Raw genomic sequence first — 25,127 nt, 5'->3', positions numbered from 1 at the left:
GGAAAGGGTGCTGCAAAGTCTTAAAACATTTTCTGTCTCTAATACTTAGAACAGTGACTTGCACATAACACGCCTTCAGCAGATACTCGTTGGGACATGGAGCCCTGTCCCATGCTATGTGGCAGCCTGGGTGGGAGGCGAGTATGGGGGAGAGTGGATACATGGATACCTATGGCTGAGTCCCTTTGCTGTTCACTTGAAAGTATCACATTGTTAAATCAGCTACACCCCAATAGAAAATAAAGAGTTTTTTTAAAAATAGATACTTTTTGAGGGGGTGGGGATGGACAAGTCTCTTCCAAGTGATATGTGAAAGCTTCACATTCTGGTGAATGAACCCCTCAAACTGCCCAGTAACTGAATCTGCTGGAGAAAAAAAAGAGACAAAGGGATAAATTGGGAGCGTGAGGTGAATGGATATGCACTACTGTTTATGAAATAGATAAACAAGCTCCTGCTACATAGCACAGGGAACTATTTCAATACCATGTAATAATCTATAATGGAAAAGAATCTGGAAAAGAATAGATATATGTGTATATGTATAACTGAATGTGTATATGTGCATGTATAACTGAATGTGTATGTATGTATAACTGAATGTGTGTGTGTGTGTGTGTGTATAACTGAATGTGTATATGTATATGGATAACTGAATGTGTATATGTATAACTGAATGTGTATATGTATAACTGAATCCCTTTGCTGTACACCTGAAACTAACAACATTGTAAATCAACTATACTCAACTTTTTAAAAAAGAAAACAAACACTGTTTTCAGAGCATTACAGTGAGATAGTTCTCATTCTGCATGCTCCACCCAGAGACCAGAAAGAAATCATCCAGAGCAGTTACAGCACACCAGTGAACCATGATGGTGATGCTGACCTTCAGGTTGGCATGGAAACTGAGGTCACCACCTCCATCCCAGGCAGGATTATCAAGTACCAAACATTCTGGATAATAGAAGGCAAATCGTTCTCAGAAATCAAAGAACTGCAGAGCAGGTAAGAAACTCAAAAACTTATCTGCAGAGGAATATCCGTGAGTCCGTAGTGATATAAATAGATGATTGAATAAGTAAATGAATGGGGAGAAGTGACTAATTTTCCTTACAGAAGAATCACAAACAACAATTAAAAGAAAGGAAGGAAATAGAAAGTTACCATTAGACATCACAGTAATAACAACTGCAAGGAAAATACATGAATGGATGCTAAAGTCCAGGAGTGAAACTTTAAGAAGAAACAGGGTATTTTATTGTTATTGTTCAGTCACCCAGTCATGTCTAACTCTTTGTGACCCCATGGATTTCAGCATGCCAGACTTCCCTGTCCTTCACTATCTCCAGAAGTTTGCTCCAGAACAAAAACTGCAATCACAGAAATGATTTATTTGTATATCCTCAAAATGTCTCCCCCCCAAACCTTGATCAATTACTGTGGTGATTTCAACACATCCCCACAAATTCTTTAACACTCCTCCCTTCAGAGATGGAGATAATTTTCCTCCTCTGAGTGGGAGCTGGACTATGACTTATTTCCAAAGAACTATAAATTGAAAGGGAAAAAATACCAACCTGACAATGGTTAGAACTGGCAGACACCACCTTCACCAAAGGACTGGTTAACACCACCGCCAACAAGTCCTGTTGTTATTTTGTCCCCCAAAATGGTGTGATGAGAAAATCACTTGCCCCCAAATGCATTAGCTTAGTCCCATCATGAGAAAACCTAAGACAAAATCAAATCAGGAGCCTTTAACAGGATACCAGACTAGCACTCTCCAAAAGTATCAAAGTCATTTCTTTAAAAAAGGAAAGACCGAGAAAGGAAAGATTGAAGGACGTTTAATGCCATGTGAGATCTTGAACGGGATTCTGGAACTGAAAGTGGATATTAATGGAAAAATTTGGGAAATTCAAATAAAATCCACAGTTTTGTTGATGGCATTATACTAATGTTAACTTTTAGTTTTGATGAGTGTATTGTGTGTTTATAAGATGTTGACATTAGGGGAGGCTGGGTAAAGGGTAAATGGGAACTCTCTGCTATCTTTGCAACTCTTCTGTAAATCTAAAAGTGTTCAAAAATGAAAAGTGTTTGTGAAATTATCTAGTCTACTCCCTTCATTTTATATGTAAGAAATCTAGGGATGCTAATGTGAAAATATTCAGTATCTTCACACCAGGCAGATGGTATGTGCATGATAAACAGTCCTTTAATTACATGGACTTGATCCCAATGGCCATAGAACCCAGATATCCTAGCCATCTAGTCCAGGGCAAGTCCCTACAGACATTGACTCTATAAAGTAATGATAATGTTAAGTTTTGCTTTTAAAAGATAAAACAGAAATATGTAAAATAAAAACAGGAGCAGTTCCATTCCTTTCAGTAACCACCAAATTTAGACTTTCCCTATCTATATTTGTTGAGGCAAGGAATATGACTTTATTCTGAGAGCCTGCTGACCAAGAAGATAGCAGACTAACGTTTCAAAATAAGCATCTTGTCAGAGTCTGTATCCCAGGTTCTGTTATAGAACAGAGATGGGGGGAGGTGAGGAAACAAAGTAAAAAGACCATCAATCTTGCAGATATCTCCTACAATGGCAGGGGGGTGTGTTAATTTCTTCCTTCCTGCCATCCACAGGTGGACAGGGTCCTGAACAAAGGTGCTTTAGTCAGGCAGAGGCTGCAGAATTCTCTGAGGCAGGGCTTCATGTATGATTATAATAACAAAAGTAACAGAAAGCAAGTCAAGGAAAGTTTCAGCATAGAGTCAGAATTGGCTTTTCTCTGCTGCAACATATTTAGTAAAAGAGAAAGGTTAACAAGGCTGAAATCAAATCTGTCTGGTGGCTGGCACATCATTCTAACTTTAACTACAAGGAGGTAGACATCACTATGCATTTGAAGATAAAAGGAGGGTTGGTGGCAATCAGAATAAATATTTCATGACATAATTTGATAGAACAGTATTGCAAAGAAGGAGCAACTCTGACTCCATGTTGGAACTGTTTCTTTGACTTGATTTCCACTGCCTCATCTCTGATTTACCGGCCTGGCACGTGGCAAGCAGAGCGAGCTCAGACTGTTGGTTTCAACCTTCTAATTAAAAGACACAAGACTTTTTAAAGAACCCAGGAAATTCTTCAGGAAGAAATTCTTTCATGTCCTTTACATGTTTCCATGCTTCTGTTCTCATTCTTTCTACTTTGTCAGAAGCACTGAAAAGAGTTTATCTTTTTAATCCTTGTTACACTACTGATTTCAAGAGTGGAAAAGAGTAACTCCTTAGACACTTCCAGATTTTAACTTTAAAAAAATTGTAAAAATTGTTTGGATTCTTAGACCTTGACACTCCTGAAGATAAAATCAACATGTCATCTTCTATTTTATTTTGCTCAATAAAATTGTTCAGAATATCAAAAGTGGTAAAGACAACGCAAAATTTAATGTTTTGATATTGATGTTGGATATTGTTTAACATTTTGGAGAGTAACTGCCCCTGACTTCAACTCAAGGAAATACTTTTTTGCTAGTAATGTAATCAGTTTTTTTTAATGACATCAGCAAAAATGTGTTTATTATTTTTTAAAAAATCACATGAACACATATAATTTTTACCTTTTTCTTTGAAAATAATTTCAAAAGTACAGAAAAGTTGCAAAAATAATAGAACCAAAAAATCTGTAAATTTTACCTAGGTCTCCCTATTGCTAACATTTTATTTCATTTGCTTTATCATTCATTCTCACTCTCGCCAGGTAAATTTTCACTCAAATAGTTTTACAATAAATCATAGGTATGTAGACATCACCCCCCTGAAACCAGTAGTATAAGAGATGATGTAGAACTTTCACCTGTGGAAACTTCTTCCAATGTTTTTTACAAATTGTTTTAGCCCTAGAAAGCATTTCTGTTATGTTTTAAAGAATATTTATGACAATCTGTATTGCTGCTCTGACTTTTTAAAGGTATTTTTCTCTCCAGATGGAGAATATTGAGAATAATTGAAAATAATTGCTTATGTTTAAATTTTTTAATGTTAAGCACTCAGTATTTCTTACTGACAGTCTTTGCTTTGCACACAATGGACTGTCTTTCACGAGAGCTGTATCCTTGGATCACTGCTGCTGTTGAGTCACTAAGTCATGTCTGAGTCTTTGCGACCCCATGGACTGTAGCCCACCAGGCTCCTCTGTCCATGGGATTCTCCAGGCAAGAATACTGGAGTGGGTTGCCATGCCCTCCTCCAGGGGATCTTCCTGACCCAGGGGTAGAACTTGCATCTCCTGCGTTGCCAGGTGGATTCTTTAATGATGAGCCACTGTGGAAGCCTGTATGCTTGGATACCAATGGAGAAATGAAAGGAGCCAAGACACTGAAATAAAATTATTATATCCTCCACTTCCTTTTATCATATGCCATTCAGAATAATGTAAAAAAATGAGTCTCCTTCTAAAGAAATATCTATAAAGCAGGGAAAGGCAGGAGGTTCAGGGTATCTTAATTAATAACTGATGAAGTCTTACTTTTTGCTTTGTGGCATAGAATTTTTTTACATACTAGGGCAATGCAACTAGGTAAGATTTAACATGGGCAAGAAGCATGTTTTCCAACACATAACTTTTGCTAAAAAAAAAAAAAACACACACACACATGGAATTTAAAGTCTGGGATTGCTAGAAATGATTCTGTTTAACTTACATCTTAGAAGGTCTTCCCTAAAACCCCCAGGGGGAAACCTTGTACACCATTTTAAACATCACTGTCCTGAAAAAGTCATGGGTGTCTGGCCAGAGAAGGTATTAAACTGGAGGAAGAAAGAAAATTGAACCCAGATTCTTGGAGATGAGATTAGGAAGATGGCCCTCCCCCATCACTATCCAACATGAGGATCAAGAGTTGAGATTCAGCAGATGGCCAATGGCACATGAAAAGGTGCTCAGCTTCACTAATTATTAGAGAAAAGCAAATCAAAACTATAAAGCAGTATCACCTCAAGCTGGTCAGAATGGCCTTTATTAAAAAGTCTACATGAAATGTAAGGTGGCTCAGATGGTAGGAAATCTGCCTGCAATGCAGGAAACCCAGGTTCGAACCTGGGTGGGGAAGACCCCCTGGAGAAGGAAATGGCAACTGACTCCAGTATTCTTGCCTGGAAAAGTCCATGGACAGAGGACCCTAGTGGGTCCATGGGACCCTGGCTCCATAGGGTTGCAAAGAGTCAGACATGACTTAGCAACTAAGCTACCACTAAAAAGCCTACAAATAACAAATGCTGGAGAAGGAGAAAAGGGAATGCTCATACCCTGTGGTGGGAATGTAAACTGGTGCAGCCACTATGAAGAATAGTATGGAAGTTCCTTTAAAAACTTAAAATAGAGTTGCCATATGATCTTGCAATCCCACTCCTGGGCATATATCTGGAGAAAACTCCAATTTGAAAAGATACAGATTTACAAATAGTTTGTGTGACTTAATATCATCAAAACAAACAACCAATCAAAACATGGGCAGAAGACATAAATAGGTAGACATACAGATGGCTAAAAAGCACATGAAAGGATGTTCAACATCGCTAATTATTAGGGAAATGCAAATCAAAACTACAATGAGGTACCAGCTCACATAGCTATCATCAAAAAATCCACAAGCAGTAAACACTAAAAATAGAGCCAACATATGATCCTGCAATCCCACTCCTGGGCATATATCTAGAGAACACCATAATTTGGAATACTACTCAGCCATAAAAAAAGAGTGAAACCATGCCATTTGCAACAACAAGGATGGACCTAGAGGATACTAAGTAAAATAAGTCAGACAGAGAAAGACAAATATCAGATGATATCTCTTACATGTAGAATCTAAAATATGATACAAACGAACTTTTTTACAAAATAGAAACAGATTCCCAGACATAGACAGCAAGCTTATGGTTACCAAAAGGGAAAGGGTGGGGGAGGGATACAACTGGAGTTAGGGATCAGCAGATACAGATTATTTTATGTAAAACAGATCAACAACAAGGTCCTACTGTGTAGCACAGGGGACTGTATTCAATATCTTGTAATAAGCCATAATGGAAATGCACATGAGAAGAAATATATAAAAGAAATATATATATATATATATATATAAATATATGGATCCCTTTATTGTACACCAGGTATTAACACAATGCTGAAAATCAACTATACTTCAATAAAAAATTTTTTTGAACAGCAGTTGCAGTTCCGAGGGAAATGCAGAGTTGGGTGGGAGCCTTTTTATCCATTGTCCACCACTGCAGCATCTGATAAAATATCATGTGATCAGAATGGCAGCCATGTGATCTGTGACTAATCAAGTAGAACACAATTTGGTTAATAAAAGACAGAAAGGGAAGAAGTAACCTGAAGCAGAAGGGTAGAGTTCTGCCCCCTGGCTTGGGGGCTCTGCCTGCCACGCTAATGTCCTGTCCCTTTTTGTGGGAACTGAATGGGTGGCCACTGAAAGGATTTATGCTCAGAAGTTATCAGATTTCCCTTTAAAAAGCCTTAAACGATAATACTTAGATATTTTCTCAAACACGAATGAGTGAGATTATCACTTTAAGGAAAACAACTGACAGTATTTGTTGACCATTTCGAGTTTTCAAGTAAAAATCAGAACTATAGAAAACTTGAATCCATCACTATAAGGCTCATTGCTTTCCAATACCTCGAGAATTTTCTTTTTTAAAAATTTATTTATGTCGCTGTGCCAGGTCTTATTTGCAGCACATGGGCTCTCTCATTGTGGAGCACAGGTTTAGCTGCCCCAAGGCCTGTGGGGGATCTCAGTTCCCCAATCAAGGACTGAACCCGCGTCAGGGATTGAACCTTCATCCCCTGCGTTGGAAGGTGGATTCTTAACCACCAGGGAGTTCTTTCCTTTTCTTGAGAACTTTTTGATGAGATCAGAGGGAGGTTAATCAATGTGATTTTTTAAATATTGTGTTATGGAATGTGTCAATATTGGAAGATGTCCATAACTCAGTGAGTCAATCTTTTCCAAATGGCCAATGTTGGATGTTACATAATCATGTGTGGGTGAAAAATCAACCCAAAATAAGATCAACCAAATGAATTTTAATGTAACAAAGTACTAAAAGTTCACTGAGGTGGTCTGAGATTCAGCACTCACTGCAACTAACTATAATTTGTCCAATTTGGGACAAAAAGGAATCTCACAATTATTTGAAAAGGCTATTAATGTACTCCATCCATTTTCATCTACATTTCTGTGTGAGGCTGGATTTTCTTCACACATTTCAGCCCAAGCAACGCATTACAATAGATTGAATACTGAATCAAATATAAGAACCTGCAATTAATGACCTTTCTGAAAAATACAAATTCCATTCTCCTACCTAAATAGTCTCTATTTTGAAAAATTACAGTTATTTTGCACAACATATAGGTTAGTTATAACAGGTGATGAGTTTGTTATTTTTAAATAAATGACTAACACATGTTGATAGTTTTTTAATTTTGTAGTTTTCATTTTGAATACACTAAATACAATAGATATAACCTACATAAACAAGGGCTCTTTGGATTCTTTAATGATTTTAAGAGTGTAAAGGAGTCTTTTTCTACATTTATTTTTTAAGATTCTTTTTTTTTTATGTCAACCATTTAAAAAATCTTTATTGAATTTGTTACAATATTGTTTCTGTTCTATGTTTTGGTTTATTTGGCTGCCAGGCATGTGGGAGCCAAGGATCAAACCCACACCCCCTGCACTGGAAGACAAAATTAACCACTGGAACACCAGGGAAGTCCCTAAAGGTGTCTTAAGATCAGAAACCTGGAGAGCTGTTGCGCTAACTTATATTGTGTTAATGGTTCTAAATTCAAAATATTCCAAAAGTAGCTGGGTTTCACATTTAACAGAAGCTAGGTAGGAAAGAAATCCCTGGAGGGCTGTAGTGTAGAGTTAACCTTTAAAGGAGGCTTCTCCTTCTTGGGTGCCCTGCAGGGGTCTCCATTCGGGGTGCGTTCACTGCAGTGAGCGCTTCTGGGGTGGGAGAGGGGAATTGCCTTTCTCTGCTTTGTCCGCAAAGTACACAAAGACTGTTTGAGACTCTAAGTAAACTTCTCAAACTACCTTGGAAAGGGCAAGTGTGGAAGTCATGGATTTGGAAGATATTTGCCCAAAACCTAACCCTAACCTAGGTAGGGGAGCTCCTGGGAAAGCCTTCCTGTACCCCAAGGATGGGGTACCCCAAAAGATGGGCTTGAGGCCCAGTTTAAAAGAGGTGGGGAGGGGAAAACACAGACTTAAGAGACTGGATGTCCTGAATCAGGACCCCTTAAAGTCATTCCATTTTCTTTCTTTTATTGGAGTATAATTGCTTTACAATATTGTGCCAGTTTCTGCTGTACTTACAAAGTGAAAGAGCTATAGGTATACGTACATCCCTTCCCTCTGGAGCCTCCCTCCCTTCAGGCATTTTTGGAAGCAGACAGACCTCTCCACAGCCCCAGGGACATAGAAGCCCATTTGCTAACTAACATGTGACTGAGTCCCATTCCTGTGGCCCGTGACTCATCCAGCAGGGTCTGGCTCCTTGGTGTGGCTCTTAGGCTGGGTGATCTGGCAGCCTGTCCCCTGGGGCTGATCCCCAGTTCTGCTTGGGCAGAGCCAAGCAGCTTCCTTGAGATCCCCCAGTCTCAGAGCCACACCTGTAAAGCCAGGGTAACAGCCTGGACTCTGCATTCAAAGGACCTGGCTCACATTAGTGGATTAATAATGGCCATTTCAGTGCTCACTGTTGTCCAAGAACCATCAAGGGCCCTTCATTTATCAGATTTAGTCCTCACAAAAAGCCTGGAGACTCACGGCAGTATTGCTTTACCTCTAGGGAGACTTTTGGTCTACATTTGGGTGGTGGTTTAGTAGCTAAGTCCTGTCTGACTCTTTGTGATGTCATGGACTGCAGCCTGCCAGGCTCCTCTGTCCCTGGGAGTTCACAGGCAAGAATACCGGAATGGGTTGCCATGCTCCCTTCCAGGGGATCTTCCCCTCTCGGGGATTGAGCCCAGGTCTCCTTCATTGCAGGCAGACTCTGTACCAACTGAGCCACCACGGAAGCTTGGTTTAACACAACAGAAATCAGATTTCGTCTTGCATTGGTTGTGCATATGGTTCATTCTCTTTTGTACAAAAAGTTAATAAACTGATGGTGTATCTTACAAAAACATGGTATGAGTCTCCCCATTTTATGGGTGGGGAACAAGTTAAAAAACAGGAAGCAACTTGTCCAGGTCCACACATGGAGGTCATGGTGGGACAGAGACGAACCCAAGACCATCTTCCTCCTGCAGTGCAGGAGACGCCGGTTTGATTCCTGGGTAAGAAAGATCCCCTGGAGAAGGGTTAGGATAGGCTACCCACTGCAGTATTCTTGGGCTTCCCTGGTGGCTCAGATGGTAAAGACTCTGCCTGCAGTGTGGGAGACCTGGGTTTGATCCCTGGGTTGGGAAGATCCCCTGGAGGGCACGGCAACCCACTCCAGTACTCTTGCCTGGAGAATCTCCATGGACAGGGGAGCCTGGTGGGCTACAGTCCATGGGGTCGCACAGAATTGGACATGACCGAGTGACTAAGCACATATTAACTATTATAAAATAATGGCTATACTCCCTGCGTTGTATAATAATATATCCTTATAGCCTAGTTATTTTATACGTGAGTTTGTATCTCTTACTCCTCCATGCTTTTGTTGTTTTTATGCAAGTTCTCTTTATCATGAGCTTAGGTGTATGTCAGAACCTGTAGGTTGAAACCACTGCCTTCATATCAAGGTTACCTAGGCCATTGGGGCTTCCCTTGTGGCGCTAGTGGCAAAGAACTCACCTTGCCAATTCAGGGGTCACAAGAGACCTGGGTTCGATCCCTGGGTCGGGAAGATCCCCTGAGAAGGAAATGGCAGCCAATTCCAGTATTCTTGCCTGGAGAATCCCATGGACAGAGGAGCCTGGTGGGCTACCATCCATGGGATAGCTGAAGCCTTGACCCAAACTGCTCACATTGTTTCAAAAATGTGAGGTCCAGGGACTTCCCTGGCAGTCCAATGGCTAAGACTCCACGCTCCCAATGCAGGGGGCCCAGGTTCAATCCCTGGTCAGGGAATCAGATCCCACACGCCACAACTAAGAGCCTGCATGCTGCAAGGAAGATGTGGTATAGCCAATTTTTTTTTTTTTAAGTGAGTTCCAACTCAAGTTGATAAAACAACTATTAGAACTTAACTCTAACAAACTTCAGTTGTTCTCTTTTTAAGATTGCCAAGGACTAACTACAAGCCTTTGTCCAAGGATCTAGAAGAGTTGTCATGTTTTTTCTCACTGCTCTGGATGTGTTTCCAATTTACATTTTAGAAAAATTGGGGGTTGTCTAATTTGTTGCAAATATCCACTAGCCTGTGGTTTTGCTTTTGCTCATGTTCAAGGTTTTTGATGACCTTGGACTTAAAACATTCATAAGATGGAATCTCAGTATTTCCTTTGTAGTTTCTGTTATTGCTTTTAAGCCTTGTCTCTGCCCAACCAAAGTTATTCACCAACATTTTCTTCTCCTTTGTTAATAAATTTGATGTTTTGTAAAACACTTAGATGGTGCAATTCTATGATTTGATTAGCTTTTTCATCCGAATAGTTGGCCAATTCTCCTGCTACAGCTTATTTAAGTGATTCCAATTTATGAGCATCTCCACTGAGCTGGTGGGAAAAGTGGAAAGTTAGCCAAGGGCGAAGTGAGATGAGTATCAGTCTGCCTGGAGGCCCCTCCCCTGCCCAGGTCCGCAGGTGGGAACACCTGGTGTGAAGGCAGGCGCAGCCCTGCCCTCGAGATGCACGCCACCGGCTCTGTTTGCTCAGAGGTCACTTTGCTGAGGCAATCCTTCCTAGACACCCAGGCCCACCCCCACCCTGACTCCACACCCCCTCTCTATGACACGGTGCAATCTGCTGCCTCTTAAAAGCACTAGTCAGTTTCTCGGAAGGACCTAAGAAAGGTGCAGTCTGATTTTACGTAGGGAGTTCCGGAATCCAGACCAGGGCTCCCATATTCTCCCCACTGAAGACCCTGACCATGCTGGCCACCAGCCAGGCCCCAAAGGGAACAGCCCCTGACTCCCAGCCCTGCAAGCGAGCAGCTTGACCTGACCTCTCACAGGCTCCACTGCTAACTCCATTACCCTGGCGAGACCAAAAACATGCAGAGGGGAAATTTTATGATGGTTAAAGACACAAACCTCAGAGTCCCAGGCACTTTGACTTGAATCCTTGAAATTCTCCATTAAAAAGCCTTGGGGGACATGACTGACCTTTGCTGAGCCTCAAACTTTTCATCTGCAAAGCAGGAGGACAGAAACAGCCTCCCCTACCCAGGACATGCAGGATAAGGATCACAGATCATTAAGCCATCCGCACTGCAGCTGTTTGATGGAATGACTTTATCTGCTGCAGGTGAACTTCAAGTCCTAGGGATTTTTTTCGGCTGAAAGGCATGTGGGACCTTAGTTCCCTGGATCAGGGCTTCAACCAGTGCCCCCAGCAGTGGCAGCGTGGAATCCTACCCACCACTGGACCACCAGAGAAGTCCCTACACATCCTGGTTAAAGGAAGGTGATGGGGCTGAGTGGCGGAAACTTGGTGGAGTGACCCCCAGTGTGGTTAAAGAGTCTTCCTGTCCCTTCCCCCAAAAACGACAAAGGGGTGCTTCACCTGTGTATTTCAACCAGGTATTTTATTGTTCTGGCAACTGCAAAATATACAAATTTCCGACAGGCTTTCCGTCTGAAAGCTGGCCTAGCTTCATCCCAGGTAATTAATTTGGACAAATTTATAGAGAACACAGAGAAGTCAGAAGTCACACGTAAAAGGCCCCCAAGCCCACCAACCAACAAAATGCAATCTATACAGCTTTCCATCTTCAGGATCCCTTATACATATTAAATAAATAAATAGCACATCTGCTATCAAAATAATAAAAAAATAAATTTCAAGTATTAGAAACGAAAACGTCATTGGCGTGGTTCAAACAGTCTTTCTTCCCCACCCCCAAATGAAGAGCTTTGCCCACAGTCTCAAGACAGAAGAAGGGGAGGGGCAAGCCCACCCCAAAATGAATAAGCGAAGTTAAAAATATTGGTCCCAGAAGCTTCTGGGGGAGGGGAGTGACAGCCAGTGGTCAACGAGGCAGAAGCCCCGTGGCCGCGGCTCAGACACAGCGTCCACCCGCCCCTCCCTCCCTGGAAGTCCGGTCTGTGGCCCCTGGACCTCCCGCCTCTGCTCTCTGCCTGTCCCCCCTCCCTTCCCCCACACTGGGGTTCTCTCTCCACATCAAGGCCCCTGCAAACCAAGGTCCTGGTCGGGCCAGGCCTCCTTTGTAAATGCACCAATTTCGGGCAGTCAGAGGCCAGGATAAGCACTCAGATCAGCCGTCACGAGTCAAAAGTCAGGGTCAGCTCCAACCACCAGAGGAGGAGCCAGAAGGTGGACGTAAGAGCCGTCCTCAGGAGGAGGGCAGCAGGCCCCTCCATCTAAACACAGACACACGCACACGGACACACACGACAAGGCAGCAGGAAAGAGGGAGAGTATCACAGGCCCTGCACAGGAACACAGACAGACAGACATCACCTTGGGAAGACGGCCAGTGATGGGAAGGGAGGGTTTGAAGTTTGATGTGAAACCCACACACCTGATGGTAGGGCCTCTGAATCGCACTCTCGCTCCCCACTGAGTCCCAATCAGAGAAACATGCATTTTTCTTCTAAAAGCTCCTCTCAAACAAAAAATACAAACAAAAACAGCTCCTCTCCCCACTCCAGGCTCCAGCTGTCTAAACGGCCCCCCACCCCCATGACTACTTCACAAGCTAAGAGGGGGAAGGAGCGGGGAGGGCAGGAAGAGAAGGTGACCTTTGGCACTGGCTTCTAGAGATTCTGAAAAGGGTCACTGGATAAGATCTACCTCCCCGTTCACACCGCTTCTCCTGGGCCTTGACCCCCTCAAGTGCCCGGAGGCCCCAGGGGAAGACCAGCAGGCAGAAACTACAGGTGTTCAGAACCACGTGTCCACAGCCTGCTCTGAGCAGCCCCCACTAGAAATGCCAAGGGTGCCTCGAAGGCAAGTGAGGACATCCTCTCCTCCGGACCCGCCCAGGGCAGCGGGCTCCGCGCTGAGGACACAGCAGGTCTCCACATGCACACAGGGTGCCGCTCCGCACCTTCCGGCCAGCCTCCCGGAGGACAAGGCCACGAGCACGGCCTGGCTCGGGTCACTGTCCCCACCCAGGAAGCACAGGAGGGGACGAACGTCCCGGAGGAGGGGGCCAGGTCGTTGTTCCGCATGCTGTCGTCCGGGGTCAGTCTTGCAACAATGCCAGTGCTCGCTGCCTGGCCATTTACGGGGTAGGGGGGTCCCCTCACCTCCCCAGAGGCACACCCGGCTCCCACAACCTTCCAGAGCTCCAGCCCCAAGGGCACAAACCCCGAGCAACTTCAGTTGCCGAAGGTGAGATGTTTCAGGCCCCATTCTCTGCCGTTAAGAAAGTGCACAGGCCAGCAGGCCCGGGAGCTGAGCGGGGAGCTTGCGCTGGAAGGCGAGGCTCCCGGGGCTGTTTCAGCAACATATTTCCTCCTGCCAGACTGTGCCATGCCCTCCTCAGAGGCAGGACAGACCCGGGAGGGTGGGCAACACGCAGAGGGCTGCTGCCTGGCTGACCAGCGGGTCCAGCACGGGGCTCCTCTCTTCAGCTGCAGGACTGGCTCTCCTGGGTAGGCCCCACCCAGCTCAAGCCATGAGCTTCCCTTCAGGAGGCAACGTCCAGGCCAGATGCACAAAGAGCCTCTTGGAAGCTTTCATTCCCTTGACCCTCAGCGGCTGAGAGCCTGGCCCCCCTTAAGGTTAGGACTCGGGGGCCAGCATCACCCCCAGCGGGGCAGGTACAGAACAAGATGAACAAGCCCGCATGGAGGCACCACGTCCTGCTTCCTCTGCGCATGGTCCTTCCCGAGCCACTTGGGATCCATGAGGTGAGCAGCCCGACAGCTGGGGGAGCAGGGGCAGGCGGGGCCCGGTCCCCCTGGAGCAGCAGCCCCTCCTCCGCGCTGCCCTCCACCCTGCTCCCCTCTGTGAGACGTCCTCGGATCGCTGGCCGCGGGCAGAAAGAAGGGCGGGAGCCGGGTGAAGCGGGGGGCGGTCAGTGCGTCCTGGAGGCGTCCACGCTGCCCGGGGAGCCTTTCATGTTCTGCTCTCGGGAGAGAAGAGGGGGAAGCCTGTTACCATTCCTGCTGACTAGGCTTCACAAGCAAAGATGAAGTTGGCAACTGAGACGCGGGCCCCCTCTCCCCAACAGAGAACACAGCCCGGAGGAGCAGCATCACCAAATACAGTGTGGGCCAGGAACGTGGTGGTGGCTGAGCCTGGGCTCCCACGGGGAGAGGGGCCGGGAAGGGCCCTGATCCACACCCGGAGGAGGCAGGCGGGGGGGGAGGGGAGGGCGGGCATCTCCTGGGGTCCGAGCTGCTCCGAGGAGCCCTGGGTGCCAGCGCCTGGGGCTCCTCCAGCTGCCGCCCCTTGAGAGCCCAAGGCTGTGCTTGTCCCCACCCGGGGCACTCTTGCTGGTCTCGTACCAGGCAGGGGAGGTGGGGGGTGGTTAAATCTGGAGAAGCACTAGGGCCCTCCTCCCAGCCAGGCCTAAGCGGAGCTGTACCACAGCCCTGGGACCCGGGACACAGCTGGGACGCCGGAACTCAGGCAAGGAGCTGGGCAGAGAAGATGCATGTGGGTAAAGCTCCCATCCTGTTCTAACAAAAGCAATCCTGCCCATAAGCCCCGCCCCGAAGGAGCTGGGCCAGTACCAAAGCCCCTTAAAAAATCGTTTTCCATCGTCTGGGGGAGATGATGCCGACCCCACACAGCTGTGGGCTCCCTAACCCACTCTCCTTAACCTGCCCTGGAGAAAAGGGAAACACAATTTCTAAAAGTCTTCTCCTCCCAGACTGTCTTAGAGAGGCGGCAGGGCAAGTGGAACCCAGGAGGACAGAAACACAAGCATCACCACAGCCCACTCCCCTCCCGACGGAACTAAGAATCTCTGTAACAGAGGCCCATCGCAGGGCTGGCGGCACGGAAGCCGGGACCCCACCTGAGCCTGCTTTCAGCCGGACTCAGGGCCCTGGCCACCGACCTTCCAACCACGAGGGCATCAGACCAGCCCCTGTGAGCCAGGCATCTCCAGCAAGGTCCCTGAGGCTCAGAACCAGGGAGGACTCAGTCAACCTGTGGGGTCAGAGACGGAGGTCTGGCTCCCACCCGCTCTGGGACATCACACGCCCGAGGCTGCGGCACCCACAAATGATGGTGATGCGATGAGGACACTGGAAACCACCGGCCACGGAGTGCCCGGGGCTCTGGACACACGGAGACATGGGGGTCGCCCTTGAAAGAACACACATGCTCCGGGGCCTGGGTGAATGAGTCACAGACTTCACAATGGCCAGTCTCCACGCAGACCATGACGCCCCGAGGGCTGAGATGCCATGACGCAGAGACGTGGAAGGAACGGAGACCCGCATGCAGGGAGCGTTTTTTACCTTGCCAAGGTTAGTAAGGAGAGAACTTTGAGAAAATATGACAGACAGTTCGTCTTTCAAGCATAGAAGGGGGAAGGAAGAAACATGTCGGGAAAGAAAAACAAAACAACATCTTTAGTAGGATTGTCTTCTGAGCGTGCATTTGACATTTCAAAGTCGAGGAGGTATGGCAACCCACTCCGCTGTTCTCGCCTGGGAAACCCCATGGACAGAGGAGCCTGGTGGGCTGCAGTCCATGGGGTTATAGGAGAGTCGGACGCGACTGGGTGACTAAACCACAGCGTGGCTTTGTCAATTTCTGCTATGTGAGTACTATAAGAAGCTAAATAATTAAACACATTATTTATGACTAAAAAAATAAAAATAAAAAAGTCAAGGGTGCACCGTGAGGGCCAGACGGTCTCCGGCCCCCGGGGAACGGGCTGCAGGGTAGGTGCTGTGTCCCACCTGTCTGCCACGTGCCTGCTTTACCAGGACGCCAGCATCCTGGGGCCACCACCCTAAGACCCCCAGGGCACCCTGTCCCCAGTCCCTAAGGACCCCTGCGGCCCACGAGAAGGAACCCCCAGCCTGGGCAGGCCGCCAAAGCACAGGGCACGGAGCCTCCCTCAGGAGCAGCTCTTGTCCACCAGGCACTGGCCCCGAGCCAGGCATTTTGCTAAGCGCTACATCCATATTCTCATCATCACGACACCTGAACACTGGCACATCTGCATGGACGCAGAGAATACATTTTCACTGAACTGGAGGTGTTCTGACCAGAGGCAGTACCAGCCTTAGAAAGAGACAACTTCAACCTCAAAGGGTGGCTGAATGGCCCTTTCTAAGCAGGAAGATGTCCTTCCTGGCAACACCAGGCTGTGGATCAAAAGGAAGAGGACATGCACAGATGCAAAACTGTAAGGTTGCAAACCCCGAAGGCTGCTTTTCACACAAGAACATTCACCCTTGGGGCATTCTATGTGTCAAAGGGGTCACCGACACAGGACTGTTACCCTTACAGACTGACTCTGATGGGCAAGCCCACCGTTAAATAAACACGTCGCAGCCGCACGAAGCGGCTGCAAAGCAGAGGCTGCGAGAGCCAGAAAGGAACCCAAACTACTCTGGGCCTCGCCCCACAGGCTGCAAATGCCGGGTGCCTGGGATGGGCAGGCGAACGGGACCCGGGCAGCTCTGGAAGCCAGCAGAGAGAAAGCAGCCAGCCTTTGGGACTGGACAGCCATTCAACCACTGATTCTGCTGAGGGCTGGTAGGGTGATTGTGGGCGAGGCCTCACCCTCATCTGGGAAGTGGGGCCAAGAACTGCCCTGCGACCTCCTGGGTTTATTTTAAGGACTAAAGACTCGGGACGTGTACAAGCTGAAAAGTGACAATGTGTATTTCTGGGCAGGTATCACTCAGTCCAAACACAATGCCCAGCAGCTCCTATTTTCCAAGAATAAGCCATGTTTCTGTGTGGATGAGCCTAGCCAGCGAAGGGGAAGACAGGGCAGGTGTGACTCAAGGAGTTAGGGTGATATTTCAGGGTGTCTCTTGTTAAAATTTGTGATTTAACGGCCTCAGTTCATTCCTGTGGCTGGGGGCCACCAGAGCAGAGGAAGCACTGAGTTTATCCAGTGGAATTAACCAGCGCTGAATTAACCAGAAACTGCAGAGAGACAGCCGCACCCCATCCTGGACATGACCGTAAAGGCCGGGAGTGTTCTGATCCAGGACAATACGATGCGGACCAGTCGTGTCCAAGCAGACCACTCCGGAGCGGGGGTCCCGGAGCCGGGGTCCCGGAGCCCTTGAAGGTGAGGGATCCCTGCAGGACAGGAGGGGGCACTCGGTTCCTCCACAGTTCACTGTGCAGGTTAGGCTCTGCATAAACTTTGCTCTGCGCAAACTTCCCTCTCAAAATGGTAGGGCTCTTGGGGGAGGCCCAGAACATAAAAGACAACATCAAAAGGCAAAGACCCAGCTTCCCACCAACGTCTGACGCTAAGAGGGAAAAAGCAGACCGATGTCTAGCCACGGAGAACCGCAAACACTGACAGTCACCCCCGCCCCGAGAGGGAGCGAGGAGAAGGCGGCGGCGGCCAGGACGGCAGGAGGACGCACGGAACACCCACGCCCTGCGTCCTGTCCTGAAAATTCACGGACCCGTTCTCCTTCCTCCTTCAGATTTTACATAAACTGCCGTTAGCCTCACCACAACAGGCAGGAGGGCCAAGCTGGCAAGCAAGGAGAAAGAGATGCAAAGAGCAAAAGAATTCAGAGAAAAATACTTACAAACAGGCTTTCCCTAGCAAAGGCTGCAGAGAGAAAAGGTGGGAGAGAGTCAGTGGGGGGAAGGGAGAGGGCCTGGGTCACTGGGGACCAGGCATTCTCTGTGGGACGGAGCCCTGGGCACCCCCAGCCTGGCCAGTGGCTTCCAGGTCTGCAACCCTGCAGGACGCGCCCTGCCCACCATCACCCGGGGCAGCACGGCCTTGACCGTCACCAAACCCCGCCCAACAGGTCCCTATGTCTGTGACTGTGGCCTCTCATCTTCCATCTGTGACCCCACCATTTACACCAACACACTATGTCACTGACATGCCACTTTAGCTTTAAGTTTTCACAAAATCACCGCTGATGTTGAGCCCGAAAGGACCACTAATTAGATGTCTTCCGGCCAGTCTGTCTCCCTCATTAAAAAAAAAAAACAGGGAGACTGAAGGCCAGGGAGGTGACAGAACGTGACATAAAACCCCAGAGCTGGCACCAGGGCGGGACACGACCACAGACAGACTCAGCACGAGTCTCCCCATGTTCAGCCTGTGGCAGAAGCTGCTGCTCCCCCATCCCACAGATGAGAAAACTGAGGCCTGAAGCAGGCCGATGGCCGGCCCGGGGCAGCACCGCACCGTCACCCCTGCCCCCCACCCCGGGCACACACACAGCAAGTTTCCAGACAGCACAACGTTTTAAGGAGTTTCGAGCAAACTCAGGAAAAGCCTGTGGACCTTCAAGTTCAACTTGAACCTGAACCCGTGACTTCTATGTCAGAGGCCATGCGTGGTGGGCGGCGGTTAGGGGAGACCCCTAGGTGGGACCCAAATCTGTGCCTGGGGATTTCTACATCTCACGCCCCGGCCAGGATTCCCGAGTATTGTTGAGGAAGATAGTGGTGTACGGGAAACAAATTTTACGGCCCAATAGCCAGCGTCTTTCAGCCTAGTATCACAACGGATGAAATGATCTAAGAATTAATCCAGTTGGTTTTCTGCTTTGGGGTTTTTTTTATTTACTATGCTTTAGGAGAAAGCATCTATTCCAGGTCCTCTGGCCCGGGTCCCAGTCTATCCACGCCGGCTCCAGACACATTCCCAGGGCCCCATCTGACAAAGCTTTTCTCTAAGAGGAAGCAGTGGGGACAGAAGAGATGTCCCCAAGCCACACGGAAGCCAACAGCCCTCAGCCGGATGGGGGCTGAGCTGGTCCTGAACTGGGGAGTTGCCTTCAACTTTTAGAAGAAACTATCCATATATGTGAATGGGTCACAGACACTCGGCCATCTCTTTGCTTGGCCTGGGTCTGCCCAGGGAAGGCCACCTCCCCGGAAAGGGTGTGTCCGTGCAAAGCCAAGGTCTCGGAAATGGATCCGGGGGTCCCACACTCGAAGGGACGGCCCGGGTCCTCTCCTCCGAGTCCCCACCCCCCCCACGCAGGCCTGAGTCTGTGGCCCCTGCCACCCTACCAGGCATGCTCTCCCCACCCTGCACGCGACTCGACTCAGGAAGGAGAAGGGGGTCAACGCACTTGTCCGGGCAGCTGCGTGGGTACCTCCGGGGGCAGGCAGGTGGGCAGGGCAGCGGAGGTAGAGGCCACATGCTCCTCAAAGCTGTTGATGCGAGGCTTTTTGGTGGGCTCGGGGCTGGCTAGTGGGGTGACACTATTGCGTCTCATGAGCGGGTTAGGTCCCTTCTTTGCATCCTAAGCGAGACAAAGACAAAAGAGAGAAGGCGACAGTTAAAAGGAGGGGGAGGCAAATAAGCCAAAAAAAAAAAACACCCCAAAAATCCGAAACCAAACCAGACACGTTTCTCTGCTTCTGAATTTCACTGAGACCATGAGACTGACCAGGGAGAACAGCCCTGGACTGCGGGGGCCGCCGGCTCGTCCCGCATCTCCCACTCAGCAAGAGCAAGGGATGACCTCTCATCCCGAGCCCCCACCCCAGTCACTTCCAGACAACCGCTCAACAGACACCACGTTTGCAAAGCAGGCGAGGGAGGAAGAGAGAGCGGGACAGTGATGCAGTGATAGCACGTGAGAGGCGGTGGTTGGGGGGGGGGGGGGGAGACCTGACTGCCAGCCTCCAGGGACGCAGCGGACGGGGTCCTGGGCTCGAGGCGTGGGTGGCAGGAGGTGTCGGTGCCCGTCCCCCCTCCTGCTGACCTCAAGCCGGCATCTTCCCAGTTCCTGCTCCCGGGGAGCACACCCAGCCTCGGACAGGAAACGCAGCCTCCACCGCAGCCAGGGGACCACAGACACAGGAAACCCTAGCCTTCTTCCGACCACGGGACAATTCGATTGGAGTGGGGACCTCCAAGGTCCCCATCAAGCCCCTGCCCTGTTCTGCCCGGCAAAGCTCTCAGGGGCTATCGGAGCACAGTTCCAGCCCATCCCCATCATCCCGCTACAGGAGGGTCCAGTGGGGAGGCTGCTGCCCCTGGAGGGAAAGCCAACGTCTATCCTGCCACCCCCACTCGGGAGACGCCGTCAGAGCCAAGGCATGAGGTTCACCTTCATCTCGGTCAACCACCAGGGCAACTGGAGGCTGGGATTCGAATGCCAAGATCTTCTGGCCACGCTCCATGAGAGCAGGGATGGGAACATGGGAATGTCATGCTCGGTGTCAAAGGAAGGGTTGGGTGGATGTTGGCAGAGCACTGGAGTCTGACCGTTGGGATAAAGTAAATTCGAACTTTCTTTCACAAGGTTCCTATGCCTGGGCAGAACTCTGGGCTGTTCCTGGGGGATCCCAGCCAGGCTGACCACCAAATTCCAGACCGCCCCCAGGTGGTGTCCCGTACGGTCAGGCACTGGGATTGTCCAGAGAATCATTCATTCCATCCGCCACATCGCTAACTCCCAGTTACAGCTGTGCTTCCCTAGTCCCACCCTCTTCTTCATTCTTTATCATTTTTGTGAGAATTAGAGATGTAAGTGCATGTAGATGACACCAAAATTTGTGGGTCCCACTGCCACCCGGGACTCTGGAACCTGCGATCATTTGGCTTCCCCAGAGGAAAAAGTGACGGTAACCAGACCGTGGTTACGTTTAAAAGAGGCTTCCTCCTCCACACTCACTTCTTGGGTCAAAAGGAAATGGGGGAAGAAGCACAGAAAGAAACAAAACGGAGGATGATGCCAAGAAGCCACCAGACAGGCAGGCAGGAGCACACGGAGGCTGAGAGAACAGAGGAGGCAGTCCGAGGACCACAGATCCAAACGGAGGCAGGCAGACGCCACCGACCAACACAGCCTTTGCCAGCCCCGCCGCCGGGTCCCTCCCAGACAGACGGCACAGCAGGGGTGAGGAGGGGGCCGCGAGCTCTCACTCACCTCCGACCTCTCCCGGTGTGTGCTCACAGATTCCACGTTCAGGTAGATGGATTCTACTCGGCAACCTGGGTGCGGGCGGGGACAGGTCAGCTTCGGTTAAAGCGGGACCCGAGCTCACAGACCCGCCCAGCCCACCTGGGGGATCAGACTTGGTGGCTGGGTCCTCACGCTCACCATAAGCGATAGGTGTCAGCTTCAAGACAGCGTGAAGCGGGCACTTCAGGTAGGGCATCTCCTCTGGAAATGACAGAAGGGCCCATGGTGAGACGGGAGACTGGAGGGTGGCCATGCCCTCACGAGAGCCTGTGCTGCCTGGGGACCGCAGACGCCTGGCTGGGCAGGGTGGAGCACACCACCAACCCAGCACAGGCCCTGCTGCGGGCGGCAGGCGGCCCTGCTAAGACACCCGAAAGAACACGATCAAAGAGAACCCCAAACTTCACGCAATGAGCTGGAATAAGAGCATCATTTCCCAAACACCTTAGGAGTCGGGATCCTACTGGCCCACAGGCAGACACATTAGTGTTTAGCTGCGCTGGGAGTTCTTAGAGGTAGGTTGCCCCCTCCCCAAAGACCCACAGCCCCTGAGATGTGGGGAGACAGGGAGGCTGGGCTTCTTGAGGCTGTTAAGCCCACCCAGCTTAAAACTGCTCTGATATCCCCTGGGGGCTGCAAGAAAGCACCCGGAGGGGGCTACCCCAGGGGCCCTGCCTCCTCGTGGAGGGGGGGGGGACCAGCTCCCAACCCCGCCCTCCCCCAGGAGAGGGCGCGCTGAGGACCAGGCACCTGCGCTCTTGTCCAGGAAGTAGGCCAGGAGGCAGCGCAGGACGGCCTGGTGGCAGATAACCAGCACGTTCTCCTGCCGCTCCAGTTCCATGATGACCGGCTCCAAGCGCTGCACCAGGTCCTGGTAGGACTGCAGGGTGGAAGGAGAAGGGGGCGCTGAGCTGGAGCAGAAGCCGGGCACCCCCGGCCACGCCCTCCCGTCCTTATAAACCGAGATCACTCTGGGCACCCCGGGCCACGCCCTCACGCTGTTATAAGCCAGGGACCACGCCGTCCGCCCTGCATCAGCCCACCACCCGCGTGCTGGTCCTGCATCCATCCCGACCCCGGGGGACCCACGTCACTGCCTCTCCCTGCTCCGTCCTGACCCCCACCCTGCACCCAGGAAACGGAGCCCCGACACAGCACAGCACGAAGGAGCCTGAACATGCTACACAGAGTGACGGTCTGAGCGTGAGATTCCACTGACAGGAAACGTCCAGAATAGACAACTCCAGAGACAGAACACAGACTCAAAGAAGCCAGAGGCCGGGGGACGGGGAACTGAGACTGACTGCTAACAGGCTGGGAGGTCTCTTTTGGGGCAATGGGGAAATGTTCTAGAATTAGTGATGATGGCTGCACAATATTGTGAATGTATTAAAAAAAAAACCACTGACGTGTGCTTTGGCTAAAACAGTGACTTTTATATGATAGGAACTTTATCTCAGTAGGAGAAAACTGAAAAAGAAGGGGAGGACCTGTGACTTTCAAGACCACGACCCCTGGTCCCTTTCTCACTAAGGAGGTCCCAGGGAATGAGACCAGGGACAGTGCCTTGGGCTCCCAGGAACAGACGTGTAACAAGCGCTGAGTGGAGGGACCACAGACAGGAAGGACCCCTGCGGGGTGTCACCAGGCCAAGGCCTCCGCAGACCCCAGAGCTCCGCCTGCACGGGACCCTCTGAGCAGAGCTCCAGGCAGCTGCTGGCTCAGCCCGAGGGCCTGCAGGGTCCAGGCTGGGTCCCTCCGCCAGCATCCGTGGAGCCGGCACAAGGGACTTGCTGACGCTCCTGCCATGTGGCCTACAGTCAGCGGGGTCCCGCATCCAGCACATCAGCAGCCAGGGCTGTTTCCCTTTCCTGAACTGTCATTTCCGTCACTGGAGAAACACCTCTGTCCCAGCTGCTGGGAAACGCAGCGGTGCTTCCCTTGGAGCTGTGTGAGTGGGGAGGACTCTGTTCACAGGCGGGTGAGGAGGAGCACGGGGCAGCGCAGCAGGGCGGACGCACTGGCCCTCCCTCTGCGGAGCCACTCAGCCAGGCCCCTGTGTCCCTAGCCTCGCCGGACGCCGCGGCCTCGGCAGGCCCAGCGCGAGCTCCTCACCGCAGCCCCGCCGCCCGCCCGCCCGCGGCCCAGCGCGCACGCACCTCCCCGGTGGGATAGCGGTAGTAGTACTTGTCCTGCTCTCGCAGCGCGTACTCCTCGGGGTAGGTGTCCTTGATCTCCTCGTACGTCATCTCCTCACACACGCCCTGCGGGCACAGGCGGAGGTCGCTCGAGGGCGCAGCCCGCAGCCCCCCGGCTGGCCAGCGAGGGAGGCTCGGGGGTTCCCCGCAGCCCCTCGCGCAGAGGTCCCGGCGGGCACTCACCGCGTCGATCTCGTTGAGGGCCTTCCACTGCTCGTAGGGCAGCTGCAGGGCCTCGGCCGTCTGGATGGTGCTCTTCAACTGGCTGGTCCACACCTTGAGGTCCTTCAGGTTCTGCTCCTCCACGAACTTGCTCAGGGCGTTGGCGAACTGCGGGCATGGGGTGAGGGGCGCACGCTGGGTCACAGGCTCCACCCACCTGGGAGAGGAGGCGGTGCAGGACCGAGCCCCCGGGGAGGGCGAGGCTGTCCTCACTGCTGCGGGAAGAGGGCCCTGGGAGCAGCCCTGCACACACACCCCCCTGTGAGGCGCGCACGTGCGCACACGTGTGAGTCAGTGTCTGATCGGCATACAACACACACACACAGGGACACGTACACGTAAGGGCACCAATACATACACGAGGACACACACAGACACAGGAACACACACACAGGAACATGCACCTGTACACACAAGGACACAGAGATACACACACAAGGGCACACGCAGAGGAACACACACACGCACACACGGCACAGATACGTACACAAGGACACACACGCACGGGGCCGCTTCCCGCCCAGCCCCAGCGCCCCCTACCTTCCTGCCCCGGCGCCCCCTACCTTCCTGCCCCGGCTGGACAAGCCCGAGTCGCCCCCGATCTTGCCCTGCAGGTTATGCTCGCTCTCGCCATGCCGGCACAGGTAGATGGTGCGGGGCTGCACGTGGATGTTCATCAGGTAGTACACGATGCGGCTCTGGATGTGATCCTGCACCCGGTTCACCAAGAAGCGCCGGCCCACATCGATCACCTTAATCAGCGACAGGTCCCTGCAGGGGGCGCCAGCCCGTCAGACAGGGCTGGTGCGCCCGGAGCCCACCGCGCAGACTCGGCCTCCACCGCACCACAGCGTCAGCTCCAGGGGGGCACAGACCTTTCTGCTCTGAGAGTCGGGGGTCTGAGCCTGCAGTTCCCACAGCAGAGTGGGGCTAGAGGGCCTCCCAGAGGACAGGAGAGAGAAAAGCAAGAGAACTGAAAGGAAAATAAGGGACAAGAGCAGAGGACAGAGAGAGACGGGCCCAGATACTCACTCTCACGCTCACACACGGTGTCTACCATAGTTACACCGAATATATCAACAAGGATTTTTGTTTTTTGAGATATTTAAAAAGAGAGTTTATAAAAGTATCCAGGAGCAAACGCTTCATGGGAATATTATTCATCGGGAGTAACAGTCACAGCCCTGAAGCAGGTGGTTCAGTCACTGCTTAGGAATTACCTGTCACATTTATCAGGGTCGAGGGGCTGGTAACTGGCCTCATAGCAGTTAATTCTCTTCATGAAGTCGTCCATAGCTTCTGCGGAGTTGCAATCTTTGTAATCCGGGCTGGAGATTTTCACTTCCTGTAACACCACAAAGAGGCAGCTGATGAATCACGCTGGAGGGCTTTCTGTTTAGAATGAGCAGGATTTGGGGCTTGCAAACTG

General features: G+C 50.4%; 1 protein-coding gene across 5 annotated transcripts in view; it reads right to left on the bottom strand.

Moving 5' to 3' along the window:
- Positions 1-11,769: 11,769 nt before the first annotated feature.
- The window catches only part of PFKFB3 (6-phosphofructo-2-kinase/fructose-2,6-biphosphatase 3), a 79,100-nt gene continuing 65,742 nt past the window's right edge, over positions 11,770-25,127 (bottom strand). For 3 of the 5 annotated variants that reach the window (XM_070471937.1, XM_070471938.1, XM_070471939.1), the window contains exons 7-17: positions 24,919-25,043; positions 24,262-24,469; positions 23,660-23,806; positions 23,438-23,542; positions 22,029-22,158; positions 21,417-21,479; positions 21,243-21,307; positions 19,434-19,607; positions 17,922-17,944; positions 15,645-15,697; positions 11,770-14,296 (exon numbers count right to left, since the gene is read on the bottom strand). In XM_070471937.1, coding sequence (XP_070328038.1) covers positions 15,655-15,697; positions 17,922-17,944; positions 19,434-19,607; positions 21,243-21,307; positions 21,417-21,479; positions 22,029-22,158; positions 23,438-23,542; positions 23,660-23,806; positions 24,262-24,469; positions 24,919-25,043 — 1,083 coding nt within the window. In that variant the 3' untranslated portion in view covers positions 11,770-14,296; positions 15,645-15,654. The remainder of the gene's footprint in view (positions 14,297-15,644; positions 15,698-17,921; positions 17,945-19,433; positions 19,608-21,242; positions 21,308-21,416; positions 21,480-22,028; positions 22,159-23,437; positions 23,543-23,659; positions 23,807-24,261; positions 24,470-24,918; positions 25,044-25,127) is intronic. The other 2 variants (XM_070471936.1, XM_070471935.1) reach the window with 2 other exon arrangements.

Source organism: Odocoileus virginianus, chromosome 9 (genome assembly GCF_023699985.2).
Source record: "Odocoileus virginianus isolate 20LAN1187 ecotype Illinois chromosome 9, Ovbor_1.2, whole genome shotgun sequence".
Taxonomy (NCBI): Eukaryota; Metazoa; Chordata; class Mammalia; order Artiodactyla; family Cervidae; genus Odocoileus; species Odocoileus virginianus.
This window is presented reverse-complemented; position numbering and strand designations above follow the sequence as displayed.